General features: G+C 49.1%; 1 protein-coding gene across 2 annotated transcripts in view; it reads left to right on the forward strand.

Annotated features, from left to right (window-relative positions):
- The window catches only part of LOC146019716 (uncharacterized), a 61034-nt gene that overhangs the window by 42285 nt on the left and 5064 nt on the right, over positions 1 to 13685 (forward strand). For both annotated transcript variants that reach the window (XM_083152212.1, XM_083152213.1), the window contains 3 exons: positions 7433 to 7498; positions 11355 to 11544; positions 13490 to 13644. In XM_083152212.1, coding sequence (XP_083008338.1) covers positions 7433 to 7498; positions 11355 to 11544; positions 13490 to 13644 — 411 coding nt within the window. The remainder of the gene's footprint in view (positions 1 to 7432; positions 7499 to 11354; positions 11545 to 13489; positions 13645 to 13685) is intronic.

A 13685-nucleotide genomic window follows, 5' to 3' on the forward strand; every position in this document is an offset into this window, starting at 1 on the left:
AAAATCAACGGTGGAGCAGAAAGGAAAGCCCTGGGTGACCGGAGCAGCTGCTCCACCGTTGATTTTGTTGAACCACAGGAACTTTAGCCTCTTGAGAAAGATCGAAAGATCGAAACGTCGGGGCATATTCTCTATATATACCTGTATACTGATCCAATGTGACTACGTGTGAAAAATTAAAAATCATACTTTTGGATTTTACAAAATTTGTTTGGACTTGTAAATAGGAGAGTGCCGGATACTCGACACCTGCATAGGTGTGGACACACCCCGGACTATAATTGGATATTCGTTCTATACGCATCTCCTTTATCTGGCACCCCGCGTTATCTAAATTCTAAAGTGCGAGTGCGGTCTTCACATGAAACTATATATATATATATTAGGGCGGAGTGAAAAAACTGAAATTGAGAAATTCAAAATCGGCTAGTGTGGAAAAGTTGTGACTTGACCTGAATAAGAAACGTGCAAAAGCCTTTTGCTCTGAGTCAACATCTTCTGTTCTGGCAAGAGGCCTGAAGTTTCACTTTTTAGGTAAAGATAACGAAACCTATGAAGATGCTCCGATCTAGTTATAATTATGTCAGGATGTCTTAGAGTGGTTCATTAATATACTTTAGCATAGTAAAAGAGAGTACGAGATTGTCCTAGTGCAAAGTGAATGACTTTGGTGGGAGAAAAAAATCCCTAATAATTGACCCATTTTCATGGTCACAATTGTGAATATTGTGTGTTTTCTCCTGAACGTGTTTATAATATAAGAAGCACAAATACTCTAAATGGAATTTCAGTGACACTGGGGGAAATATAACACTGCATAATAGCCCTTAATCAGACCTGATCCCAGTACAAATTTGTTCTCAAAATGGGCAAGACAAATGCTGCATTGCAGGTGGGGCAGATGTAACGTGCTGAGAGAGTTAAGTTTGGGTGGGGTGTGTTGAAACTGAAATCTAAATTGCAGTGTAAAAATAATGCAGCCGGTATTTACCTTGCATAGAAACAAAATAACTCACACAAATCTAAAGGTGGCCATACATCTACAGATCGATTGTAAGATTGGGCCAGTTGGAACAAAAACCTGGTAATATCTGAATGACAGTTTGGCAGAATTCCAGCATTTCAAAGCAAATTGAAAAAAGGATTTTGTTCCAACCAGACAGATCGGACAATAAATCTGTAGATGTATGGCCACCTTAACTCTCTCTGCACATGTTACATCTGCCCCACATGCCGCTGCATTACAGCATATAATTATGTCAAAGATAAGCCAATATATTAATAGTTAAATACGTTAAAGTGCATTATGCTGTAATAAGTATTACTGATCAATCCTGCCTAGAAATGAACACAGTGATTGGCATATATGTACTGCTGGACACCACTCATAGAATGATTAACCTGTTATTTTTTGAATCAATGTTCTTGTTTTTTTTCTTCTAAACATTAGATGTATTTGTTTATTTATTTATTTATTTACAGTTACTAATATAGCGCAGCAGATTCCGTTACAGTGTCTTATATAGCGCAGCAGATTCCGTTGCGCTTTACAATAGTAGACAGTGATAAAACAAACCGGGTAACAACAGACAGACTTGGAGGTTAGAGGGCCCTGCTGCAAGCTTACAAATTATTACATCATAATAGACTTCAACATATTTAACTGTTAATATATTGGCTTATCTTTGGCATAATTATATGCTGTAATGCAGCCCAATCATGTTCCCAGTATAGGGGATGCAACACTGTTTTTCTGTCACTTGTTATACCCCTTTTAGACCAAAACGCCGGGTGGCACCCGGCTTTTTGGACCCTGGTTGAAGCCGGGTGCGACCCGGAGTTTAGGGGCATTTACACCGGACGAGCTTAAACGCCCGCACCCCCCCTCCCGCCCCTTCCCGGCGCTTGAAGATGACAGCGCGATGTCATCTTCAAGCGCCGATCAACGCCGCTGTACCCGGAATGCTGCTGGGGGCAGCCCAGCACTAAGGTAAGCTGCTAGGCTGCCCCCAGTCCCCACGTGCACCCCCCCGCCATTGGACAGGAGGTGAATGGATGCCGCACACAGGCATCCCTTCACCTCCCTCCCCCGCCGCCGCTGCTGTCTGCAGGGTTTAGCAGACAGCAGCGCCGGCTGTCAGTGTCAGGCTGACAACCCGTCCAACCTGCGGACGCTGCGGTCCGCAGGTTGGACGTTCCCCATTCATGTAAATGGGAGCCGGGTCATCCGACCCGGCGTTCCCATTTACACCGCCCTTTACCCAGGTCCTAGCCGTGTTCTACCCAGGTCAGGACCTGGGTAGAAGTCCCGTGTAAAGGGACACGGCGTTAGGGATTTACACCGCCGAAGATCCGGGTCTGACCCGCCGCTGACCCGGATTTTTCGGCGGTGTAAAAGGGGTATAACTTGTAACACTTATTGTAACTGTTACTGTTTTTCAATAACAGACTGCAACAGTTATTTCTTATTTATATACACAGGATTGTCTATCTTTGTATATGCACTGCAAAGAGAGCAGCATAAATCCAATTTCATGTAGTTCTGCCCCACTGTGTGAAATATAACACTGCATAATGGCCCTTAATCAGACCTGATCGCAGTACAAATTTGTTCTCAAAATGGGCAAAAAAATGCTGGACTGCAGGTGGGGCAGATGTAACATGTGCAGAGAGAGTTAAGGTGGCCATACATCTACAGATTTATTGTCCGATCTGTCTGGTTGGAACAAAATCCTGGTAAAAGATGAGAGCAAATGACAAGTTGACCATTTGCTTTGAAATGCTGAAAAACTGTCATTCAGATATTACCAGCTGTTTGTTCCAACTGGCCCAATCTGACAATCGATCTGTAGATGTATGGCCACCTTTAGATTTGTGGGAGTTATTTTGTTTCTGTGCAAGTTAATACCGGCTGCATTATTTTTACACTGTAATTTAGATTTCAGTTTCAACACACCCCACCCAAATTTAACTCTCTCAGCACGTTACATCTGCCCCACCTGCAATGCAGCATTTGTTTTGCCCATTTTGAGAACAAATTTGTACTGCGATCAGGTCTGATTAAGGGCTATTATGCAGTGTTATATTTCCCCCAGTGTCACTGAAATTCCATTTAGAGTATTTGTGCTTCTTCTATTATAAACACGTTCAGGAGAAAACACACAATATTCACAATTGTGACCATGAAAATGGGTCAATTATTAGGGATTTTTTTCTCCCACCAAAGTCAGTCACTTTGCACTAGGACAATCTCGTACTCTCTTTTACTATGCTAAAGTATATTAATGAACCACTCTGAGACATCCTGACATAATTTTAACTAGATCGGAGCATCTTCATACAGTAGGTTTCATCATTTTCACCAAAAAAGTGAAACTTCAGTCCTCTTGCCAGAACAGAAGATGTTGACTCAGATCAAAAAGCTTTTGCACGTTTCTTATTCAGGTCAAGTCACAACTTTCCCACACTAGCCGATTTTGAATTTCTCAATTTCAGTTTTTTCACTCCGCCCTAATATATATATTATTGTTTAATTTGGGAAAATACCAATCTGTTTTCAATTATTAGCGCAGTGTTCATCCCCCCCAAAGAGCTTGATCATGTATTATTACCAAACTAGTAAGTGATTTAGTGCTCAGAGTTCTAGTAGTCCGTTATTGGCACACACATATATCATATCTACATGCGTGTCATAGTAACATACATATATCACACCTACATGCGTGTCATAGTAACATACATATATCACACCTACATGCGTGTCATAGTAACACATACCTCCCAACATGACCCTTTCCAGGAGGGACACATTGCTCTGCTCCTGCACTTCCCTCTTATTGTATAATTGCCAGCACCTGTGGTGGAACACTTTTCTTAGCAATTTACCTGTTTAACACAGATGAAGGTAATCATACATTAAGAAGAAAGTCCAGGAGCAGAGCATTGTGTCCCTCCTGGAGAGGGTCATGTTGGGAGGTATGGTAACATACATATATCACCCCTTCATGCGTGTCATAGTAACATACATATATCATACCTACATGCGTGTCATAGTAACATACATATATCATACCTACATGCGTGTCATAGTAACATACATATATCATACCTACATGCGTGTCATAGTAACATACATATATCACACCTACATGCGTGTCATAGTAACATACATATATCACCCCTTCATGCGTGTCATAGTAACATACATATATCATACCTACATGCGTGTCATAGTAACATACATATATCATACCTACATGCGTGTCATAGTAACATACTATATATGTAACAATACAGTAAGGCTTAAAAAAGATGTTACTCCATCGACTTCAACCTATCTGAGACTATTAGGTATCGTACACGTATATCACACCTAGATGCGTGTATTAGTGACTATTGGGTATCATACACGTATATCACACCTGGATGCGTGTAATAGTGACTATTGGGTATCATACACGTATATCACACCTAGATGCGTGTAATAGTGACTATTGGGTATCATACACGTATATCACACCTGGATGCGTGTAATAGTGGCTCTTGGGTATCATACACGTATATCACACCTGGATGCGTGTATTAGTGACTATTGGGTATCATACACGTATATCACACCTGGATGCGTATAATAGTGACTATTGGGTATCATACACGTATATCACACCTGGATGCGTGTATTAGTGACTATTGGGTATCATACACGTATATCACACCTGGATGCGTGTAATAGTGACTATTGGGTATCGTACCCGTATATCACACCTGGATGCGTGTAATAGTGACTATTGGGTATCGTACACGTATATCACACCTGGATGCGTGTAATAGTGACTATTGGGTATCGTACACGTATATCACACCTGGATGCGTGTAATAGTGACTATTAGGTATCATACACGTATATCACACCTGGAGGTGTGATAGTGACTATTGGGTATCATACACGTATATCACACCTGGAGGCGTGTAATAGTGACTATTGGGTATCATACACTTATATCGCACCTGGATGCGTGTAATAGTGACTATTGGGTATCATACACGTATATCACACCTGGATGCGTGTAATAGTGACTATTGGGTATCATACCCGTATATCACACCTGGATGCGTGTAATAGTGACTATTAGGTATCATACACGTATATCACACCTGGATGCGTGTAATAGTGACTATTAGGTATCATACACGTATATCACACCTGGATGCGTGTATTAGTGACTATACGGTATCATACACGTATATCACACCTGGATGCGTGTAATAGTGACTATTGGGTATCATACACGTATATCACACCTGGATGCGTGTATTAGTGACTATTGGGTATCATACACGTATATCACACCTGGATGCGTGTAATAGTGACTATTGGGTATCATACACGTATATCACACCTGGATGCGTGTAATAGTGACTATTGGGTATCATACACGTATATCACACCTGGATGCGTGTAATAGTGACTATTGGGTATCATACACGTATATCACACCTGGATGCGTGTAATAGTATCTATTGGGTATCATACACGTATATCACACCTGGATGCGTGTAATAGTGACTATTGGGTATCATACACGTATATCACACCTGGATGCGTGTAATAGTGACTATTGGGTATCATACACGTATATCACACCTGGATGCGTGTATTAGTGACTATTGGGTATCATACACGTATATCACACCTGGATGCGTGTATTAGTGACTATTGGGTATCATACACGTATATCACACCTAGATGCGTGTAATAGTAACTATTGGGTATCGTACACGTATATCACACCTAGATGCGTGTAATAGTAACTATTGGGTATCGTACACGTATATCACACCTAGATGCGTGTAATAGTAACTATTGGGTATCGTACACGTATATCACACCTAGATGCGTGTAATAGTGACTATTGGGTATCGTACACGTATATCACACCTAGATGCGTGTAATAGTGGCTATTGGGTATCGTACACGTATATCACACCTAGATGCGTGTAATAGTGACTATTGGGTATCGTACACGTATATCACACCTAGATGCGTGTAATAGTGATTATTGGGTATCGTACACGTATATCACACCTAGATGCGTGTAATAGTAATTATTGGGTATCGTACACGTATATCACACCTAGATGCGTGTAATAGTAATTATTGGGTATCGTACACGTATATCACACCTAGATGCGTGTAATAGTGACTATTGGGTATCGTACACGTATATCACACCTAGATGCGTGTAATAGTGACTAATGGGTATCGTACACGTATATCACACCTAGATGCGTGTATTAGTGACTATTGGGTATCGTACACGTATATCACACCTAGATGCGTGTATTAGTGACTATTGGGTATCGTACACGTATATCACACCTGGATGCGTGTAATAGTGACTATTGGGTATCGTACACGTATATCACACCTGGATGCGTGTAATAGGGACTATTGGGTATCGTACACGTATATCACACCTGGATGCGTGTAATAGTGACTATTGGGTATCATACACGTATATCACACCTGGATGCGTGTATTAGTGACTATTGGGTATCATACACGTATATCACACCTGGATGCGTGTATTAGTGACTATTGGGTATCATACACGTATATCACACCTAGATGCGTGTAATAGTGACTATTGGGTATCATACACGTATATCACACCTAGATGCGTGTATTAGTGACTATTGGGTATCATACACGTATATCACACCTGGATGCGTGTAATAGTGACTATTGGGTATCATACACGTATATCACACCTGAATGCGTGTAATAGTGACTATTAGGTATCATACACGTATATAACACCTGGATGCGTGTAATAGTGACTATTGGGTATCATACACGTATATCACACCTGGATGCGTGTAATAGTGACTATTGGGTATCATACACGTATATGTCACACCTAGATGCGTGTAATAGTGACTATTGGGTATCGTACACGTATATCACACCTGGATGCGTGTAATAGTGACTATTGGGTATCGTACACGTATATCACACCTGGATGCGTGTAATAGTGACTATTAGGTATCGTACACGTATATCACACCTAGATGCGTGTAATAGTGACTATTGGGTATTATACACGTATATCACACCTGGAGGCGTGTAATAGTGAACCACTGGCTTAAGCGCTACCTCTGCCGTCACTTACAATGAGGATATGTTCCCGCAATAGACACCCGTTGCATTTCACATTTAGGACCTGATTTTGGGCCATTCAGAAATATTTGGGGCTCATGATAATTGCACCTGAACAGAGGAACAATTGTATTGCTATGTCAGGTACGGGGGTGTATTGAATCACCCCTTGTGTGTCCTGTGTCCAGCCTGGATCCCACTGACTGTCCCCTATAGGTTAGATGTCAGACTTCCTTATCACTGCTAAATGTATATTTCTGTGTAATCCAATAGCAAGCCTTCTGGTGCCTGGTCCAGATCTGTGACAAGTATCTACCGGGGTATTACAGCGCTGGCCTGGTAAGCTACCTGCCTGCAGCCTGTCCTGTTCTCTGTCCCTCTCCCCACCTCTATCCTGTTCTCTGTCCCTCTCCCCACTTCTATCCTGTTCTCTGTCCCTCTCCTTTCACCTCTGCCCTGTTCTCTGTCCCTCTCCTTTCACCTCTGCCCTGTTCTCTGTCCCTCTCCTACCACCTCTGTCCTGTTCTCTGTCCCTATCCCCCCACCTCTGTCCTGTTCTCTGTCCCTATCCCCCCACCTCTGTCCTGTTCTCTGTCCCTCTCCTACCACCTCTGTCCTGTTCTCTGTCCCTCTCCCCCTACCTCTGTCCTGTTCTCTGTCCCTCTCCCCCTACCTTTGTCCTGTTCTCTGTCCCTCTCCCCCCACCTCTGTCCTGTTCTCTGTCCCTCTCCCCCCACCTCTGTCCTGTTCTCTGTCCCTCTCCCCCCACCTCTGTCCTGTTCTCTGTCCCTCTCCCCCCACCTCTGTCCTGTTCTCTGTCCCTCTCCTACCACCTCTGTCCTGTTCTCTGTCCCTATCCCCCCACCTCTGTCCTGTTCTCTGTCCCTCTCCTACCACCTCTGTCCTGTTCTCTGTCCCTACCCCCCCCCACCTCTGTCCTGTTCTCTGTCCCTCTCCTACCACCTCTGTCCTGTTCTCTGTCCCTCTCCTACCACCTCTGTCCTGTTCTCTGTCCCTCTCCCCCCCCCCTCTATCCTGTTCTCTGTCCCTCTCCCCACCTCTATCCTGTTCTCTGTCCCTCTCCTCCCACTTCTGCCCTGTTCTCTGTCCCTCTCCTACCACCTCTGTCCTGTTCTCTGTCCCTATCCCCCCACCTCTGTCCTGTTCTCTGTCCCTATCCCCCCACCTCTGTCCTGTTCTCTGTCCCTATCCCCCCACCTCTGTCCTGTTCTCTGTCCCTCTCCTACCACCTCTGTCCTGTTCTCTGTCCCTATCCCCCCCATCTCTGTCCCTCTCCCCCCACCTCTGTCCCTCTCCCCCTACCTCTTTCCTGTTCTCTGTCCCTCTCCCCCCACCTCTGTCCTGTTCATTGTCCCTCTCCTACCACCTCTGTCCTGTTCTCTGTCCCTATCCCCCCACCTCTGCCCTGTTCTCTGTCCCTCTCCCTCCACCTCTGTCCTTTTCTCTGTCCCTCTCCCCCACCTCTGTCCTTTTCTCTGTCCCTCTCCCCCCACCTCTGTCCTTTTCTCTGTCCCTCTCCCCCCACTTCTGTCCTTTTCTCTGTCCCTCTCCCCACCTCTGTCCTTTTCTCTGTCCCTCTCCCCACCTCTGTCATGTTCTCTGTCCCTCCCCCACCTCTTTCCCTCTCCCCCCACCTCTGTCCCTCTCCCCCCACCTCTGTCCCTCTCCCCCCACCTCTGTCCTGTTCTCTGTCCCTCTCCCCCTACCTCTGTCCTGTTCTCTGTCCCTCTCCCCCCACCTCTGTCCTGTTCATTGTCCCTCTCCTACCACCTCTGTCCTGTTCTCTGTCCCTCTCCCCCCACCTCTGTCCTTTTCTCTGCCCCTCTCCCCCACCTCTGTCCTTTTCTCTGTCCCTCTCCCCCCCACTTCTGTCCTTTTCTCTGTCCCTCTCCCCACCTCTGTCCTTTTCTCAGTCCCTCTCCCCACCTCTGTCATGTTCTCTGTCCCTCCCCCACCTCTGTCCCTCTCCCCCCACCTCTGTCCCTCTCCCCCCACCTCTGTCCCTCTCCCCCCACCTCTGTCCTGTTCTCTGTCCCTCTGCCCACCTCTGTCCTGTTCTCTGTCCCTCTCCCCACCTCTGTTCTGTTCTCTGTCCCTCTCCCCCCGCCTCTATCCTGTTCTCTGTCCCTCTCCCCCCTCCTCCATCTGTCCTGTTCTCTGTCCCTCTCCCCCCTCCTCCATCTGTCCTGTTCTCTGTGCCTCTCCCCCCTCCTCCATCTGTCCTGTTCTCTGTACCTCTCCCCCCACCTCTGTCCTTTTCTCTGTCCCTCTCCCCACTTCTATCCTGTTCTCTGTCCCTATCCCCCCACCTCTGTCCTGTTCTCTGTCCCTATCCCCCCACCTCTGTCCTGTTCTCTGTCCCTATCCCCCCACCTCTGTCCTGTTCTGTCCCTCTCCCCCACCTCTGTCCTGTTCTCTGTCCCTCTCCCCACTTCTATCCTGTTCTCTGTCCCTCTCCCCCCACCTCTGTCCTGTTCTCTGTCCCTATCCCCCCCCCCCCACCACCTCTGTCCTGTTCTCTTTCTCTCTACCCCTCCCACCTCTGTCCTAGCTTAACCCTTTTCTGTCCTGCTCTCTCTTCCCCTCTCTGTCCTGTTCTCTGTCCCTCTCCCCCCACCTCTGTCCTGTTCTGTCTCTGTCCCTCTCCCCCCACCTCTGTCCTGTTCTGTCCCTATCCCCCCCCACACCTCTGTCCTGTTCTCTGTCCCTAAACCCCCCCCCCACCTCTGTCCTGTTCTCTGTCCCTATCCCCCCCCCCCCCACACCTCTGTCCTGTTCTCTGTCCCTAAACCCCCCCCCCCACCTCTGTCCTGTTCTCTGTCCCTATCCCCCCCCCACCACCTCTGTCCTGTTCTCTTTCTCTCTACCCCTCCCACCTCTGTCCTAGCTTAACCCTTTTCTGTCCTGCTCTCTCTTCCCTCTCTGTCCTGTTCTCTGTCCCTCTCCCCCCACCTCTGTCCTGTTCTGTCCCTATCCCCCCCACCTCTGTCCTGTTCTCTGTCCCTATCCCTCCCCACCCCCACCTCTGTCCTGTTCTCTGTCCCTAAACCCCCCCCACCTCTGTCCTGTTCTCTGTCCCTATCCCCCCCCCACACCTCTGTCCTGTTCTCTGTCCCTAAACCCCCCCCCCACCTCTGTCCTGTTCTCTGTCCCTATCCCCCCCCCACCTCTGTCCTGTTCTCTGTCCCTATCCCCCCCCCCCACCTCTGTCCTGTTCTCTGTCCCTATCCCCCCCCCCCCACCTCTGTCCTGTTCTCTTTCTCTCTACCCCTCCCACCTCTGTCCTGTTCTCTGTCCCTATCCCCCCCCCCACCTCTGTCCTGTTCTCTGTCCCTATCCCCCCCCCCCCACCTCTGTCCTGTTCTCTGTCCCTATCCCCCCCCCCCACCTCTGTCCTGTTCTCTGTCCCTATTCCCCCCCACACACCTCTGTCCTGTTCTCTGTCCCTATCCCCCCCCCCACACCTCTGTCCTGTTCTCTGTCCCTATCCCCCCCCCACACCTCTGTCCTGTTCTCTGTCCCTACCCCCCCCCCCACCTCTGTCCTGTTCTCTGTCCCTATCCCCCCCCCCCACCTCTGTCCTGTTCTCTGTCCCTATTCCCCCCCCCCCCACACACCTCTGTCCTGTTCTCTGTCCCTATCCCCCCCCCCACACCTCTGTCCTGTTCTCTGTCCCTATCCCCCCCCCCACACCTCTGTCCTGTTCTCTGTCCCTACCCCCCCCCCCACCTCTGTCCTGTTCTCTGTCCCTATCCCCCCCCCCCCCTCCACCTCTGTCCTGTTCTGTGTCCAGTCCCCCACCACCTCTGTCCTGTTCTCTCTCCCTACCCCCCCCCCACCTCTGTCCTGTTCTCTGTCCCTATCCCCCCCCCCCACCTCTGTCCTGTTCTGTGTCCAGTCCCCCACCACCTCTGTCCTGTTCTCTTTCTCTCTACCCCTCCCACCTCTGTCCTAGCTTAACCCTTTTCTGTCCTGCTCTCTCTTCCCCTCTCTGTCCTGTTCTCTGTCCCTCTCCCCCCACCTCTGTCCCTCTCCCCACCTCTATTCTGTTTTCTGCCCCTTCTCTCTTGTCCTGTTCTCTGTCCCTCCCACCCTCCTCTTTGTCATGCCCTCGTCCCCTCCCCATGATGACTTGTCATTCACACCTTGCTGTGTCCACCATTTCTCCTTTTAGGAAGCCATACAACTGGATGGAGAGATTTTCTTTGCCCTGTTACGCAGGGTTTGCCCCATGGCTTACAGGCATTTGAAGAAGTTCAAGATTGATCCAATCCTTTATATGACGGAATGGTTCATGTGTGTCTTCTCCCGCACATTACCCTGGGCTTCTGTCCTGCGAGTATGGGACATGTTCTTCTGTGAGGGTATGTGTTCCTTAGATGTACAGTGTATGCAGTGCATGGGCGGTTGGTGGCAGTGATGTGTACATGCAGTGCACGGGAGGCTGAGTTCTCCAGTGTATGCAATGTAGGGGAAGTTGGTGGCAATGATGTGTACGTGCAGGGGAGGGGAGGCTGGGGGCAGCAATGTGTACATGCAGTGCAGGGAATGCTGGGATCTCCAGTGTATGCAGTGCAGGGGAGGTTGGTGGCAGTGATGTGTACACGCAGTGCAGGGAATGCTGGAATCTCCAGTGTATGCAGTGCAGGGGAGGTTGGTGGCAGTGATGTGTACACACAGTGCAGGGGAGGTTGGTGGCAGCGATGTGTACACGCAGTGCAGGGGAGGCTGGGGTTTTCAGTGTATGCCGTGCAGGGGAGGTTGGTGGCAGTGATGTGTACACACAGTGCAGGGGAGGTTGGTGGCAGTGATGTGTACACGCAGTGCACGGGAGGCTGAGTTCTCCAGTGTATGCAATGTAGGGGATGTTGGTGGCAATGATGTGTACGTGCAGGGGAGGGGAGGCTGGGGGCAGCAATGTGTACATGCAGTGCAGGGAATGCTGGGATCTCCAGTGTATGCAGTGCAGGGGAGGTTGGTGGCAGTGATGTGTACACGCAGTGCAGGGAATACTGGGATCTCTAGTGTATGCAGTGCAGGGGAGGTTGGTGGCAGTGATGTGTACACACAGTGCAGGGGAGGTTGGTGGCAGCGATGTGTACACGCAGTGCAGGGGAGGCTGGGGTTTCCAGTGTATGCAGTGCAGGGGAGGTTGGTGGCAGTGATGTGTACACGCAGTGCAAGGAATGCTGGGATCTCCAGTGTATGCAGTGCAGGGGAGGTTGGTGGCAGTGATGTGTACACACAGTGCAGGGGGGGTTGGTGGCAGTGATGTGTACACGCAGTGCAGGGAATGCTGGGATCTCCAGTGTATGCAGTGCAGGGGAGGTTGGTGGCAGTGATATGTACACACAGTGCAGGGGAGGTTGGTGGCAGCGATGTGTACACGCAGTGCAGGGGAGGCTGGGGTTTCCAGTGTATGCAGTGCAGGGGAGGTTGGTGGCAGTGATGTGTACACGCAGTGCAGGGAATGCTGGGATCTCCAGTGTATGCAGTGCAGGGGAGGTTGGTGGCAGTGATGTGTACACACAGTACAGGGGAGGTTGGTGGCAGCGATGTGTACACGCAGTGCAGGGGAGGCTGGGGTTTCCAGTGTATGCAGTGCAGGGGAGGTTGGTGGCAGTGATGTGTACACACAGTGCAGGGGAGGTTGGTGGCAGCGATGTGTACACGCAGTGCAGGGGAGGCTGGGGTTTCCAGTGTATGCAGTGCAGGGGAGGTTGGTGGCAGCGATGTGTACACGCAGTGCAGGGGAGGCTGGGGTTTTCAGTGTATGCCGTGCAGGGGAGGTTGGTGGCAGTGATGTGTACACACAGTGCAGGGGAGGTTGGTGGCAGCGATGTGTACACGCAGTGCAGGGGAGGCTGGGGTTTCCAGTGTATGCAGTGCAGGGGAGGTTGGTGGCAGTGATGTGTACACACAGTGCAGGGGAGGTTGGTGGCAGTGATGTGTACACGCAGTGCAGGGAATGCTGGGATCTCTAGTGTATGCAGTGCAGGGGAGGTTGGTGGCAGTGATGTGTACACACAGTGCAGGGGAGGTTGGTGGCAGTGATGTGTACACGCAGTGCAGGGGAGGCTGGGGTTTCCAGTGTATGCAGTGCAGGGGAGGTTGGTGGCAGTGATGTGTACACACAGTGCAGGGGAGGTTGGTGGCAGCGATGTGTACACACAGTGCAGGGGAGGCTGGGGTTTCCAGTGTATGCAGTGCAGGGAAAGTTGGTGGCAGTGATGTGTACATGCAGTGCAGGGAATGCTTGGATCTCCAGAGCAGGGTAGGCTATGGTCACTGACTGATCTCTTGTTGTAGGGGTGAAAATTATTTTCCGCGTGGGTTTGGTGTTACTGCGACACACTCTGGGTTCGGTGGACAAGTTGAGAAGCTGTCAGGGGATGTACGAGACCATGGAGAAGTTGCGTAGCCTTCCAGTACATTGTATGCAGGAGGAGGTTCTGCTACCTGAGGTGAGTGTCAGACCTGCCATTCCCAGAATCCTTTACTCTGG

Source organism: Crinia signifera, chromosome 7 (assembly GCF_055691185.1).
Source record: "Crinia signifera chromosome 7, ASM5569118v1, whole genome shotgun sequence".
In the NCBI taxonomy this organism is placed as follows: domain Eukaryota; kingdom Metazoa; phylum Chordata; class Amphibia; order Anura; family Myobatrachidae; genus Crinia; species Crinia signifera.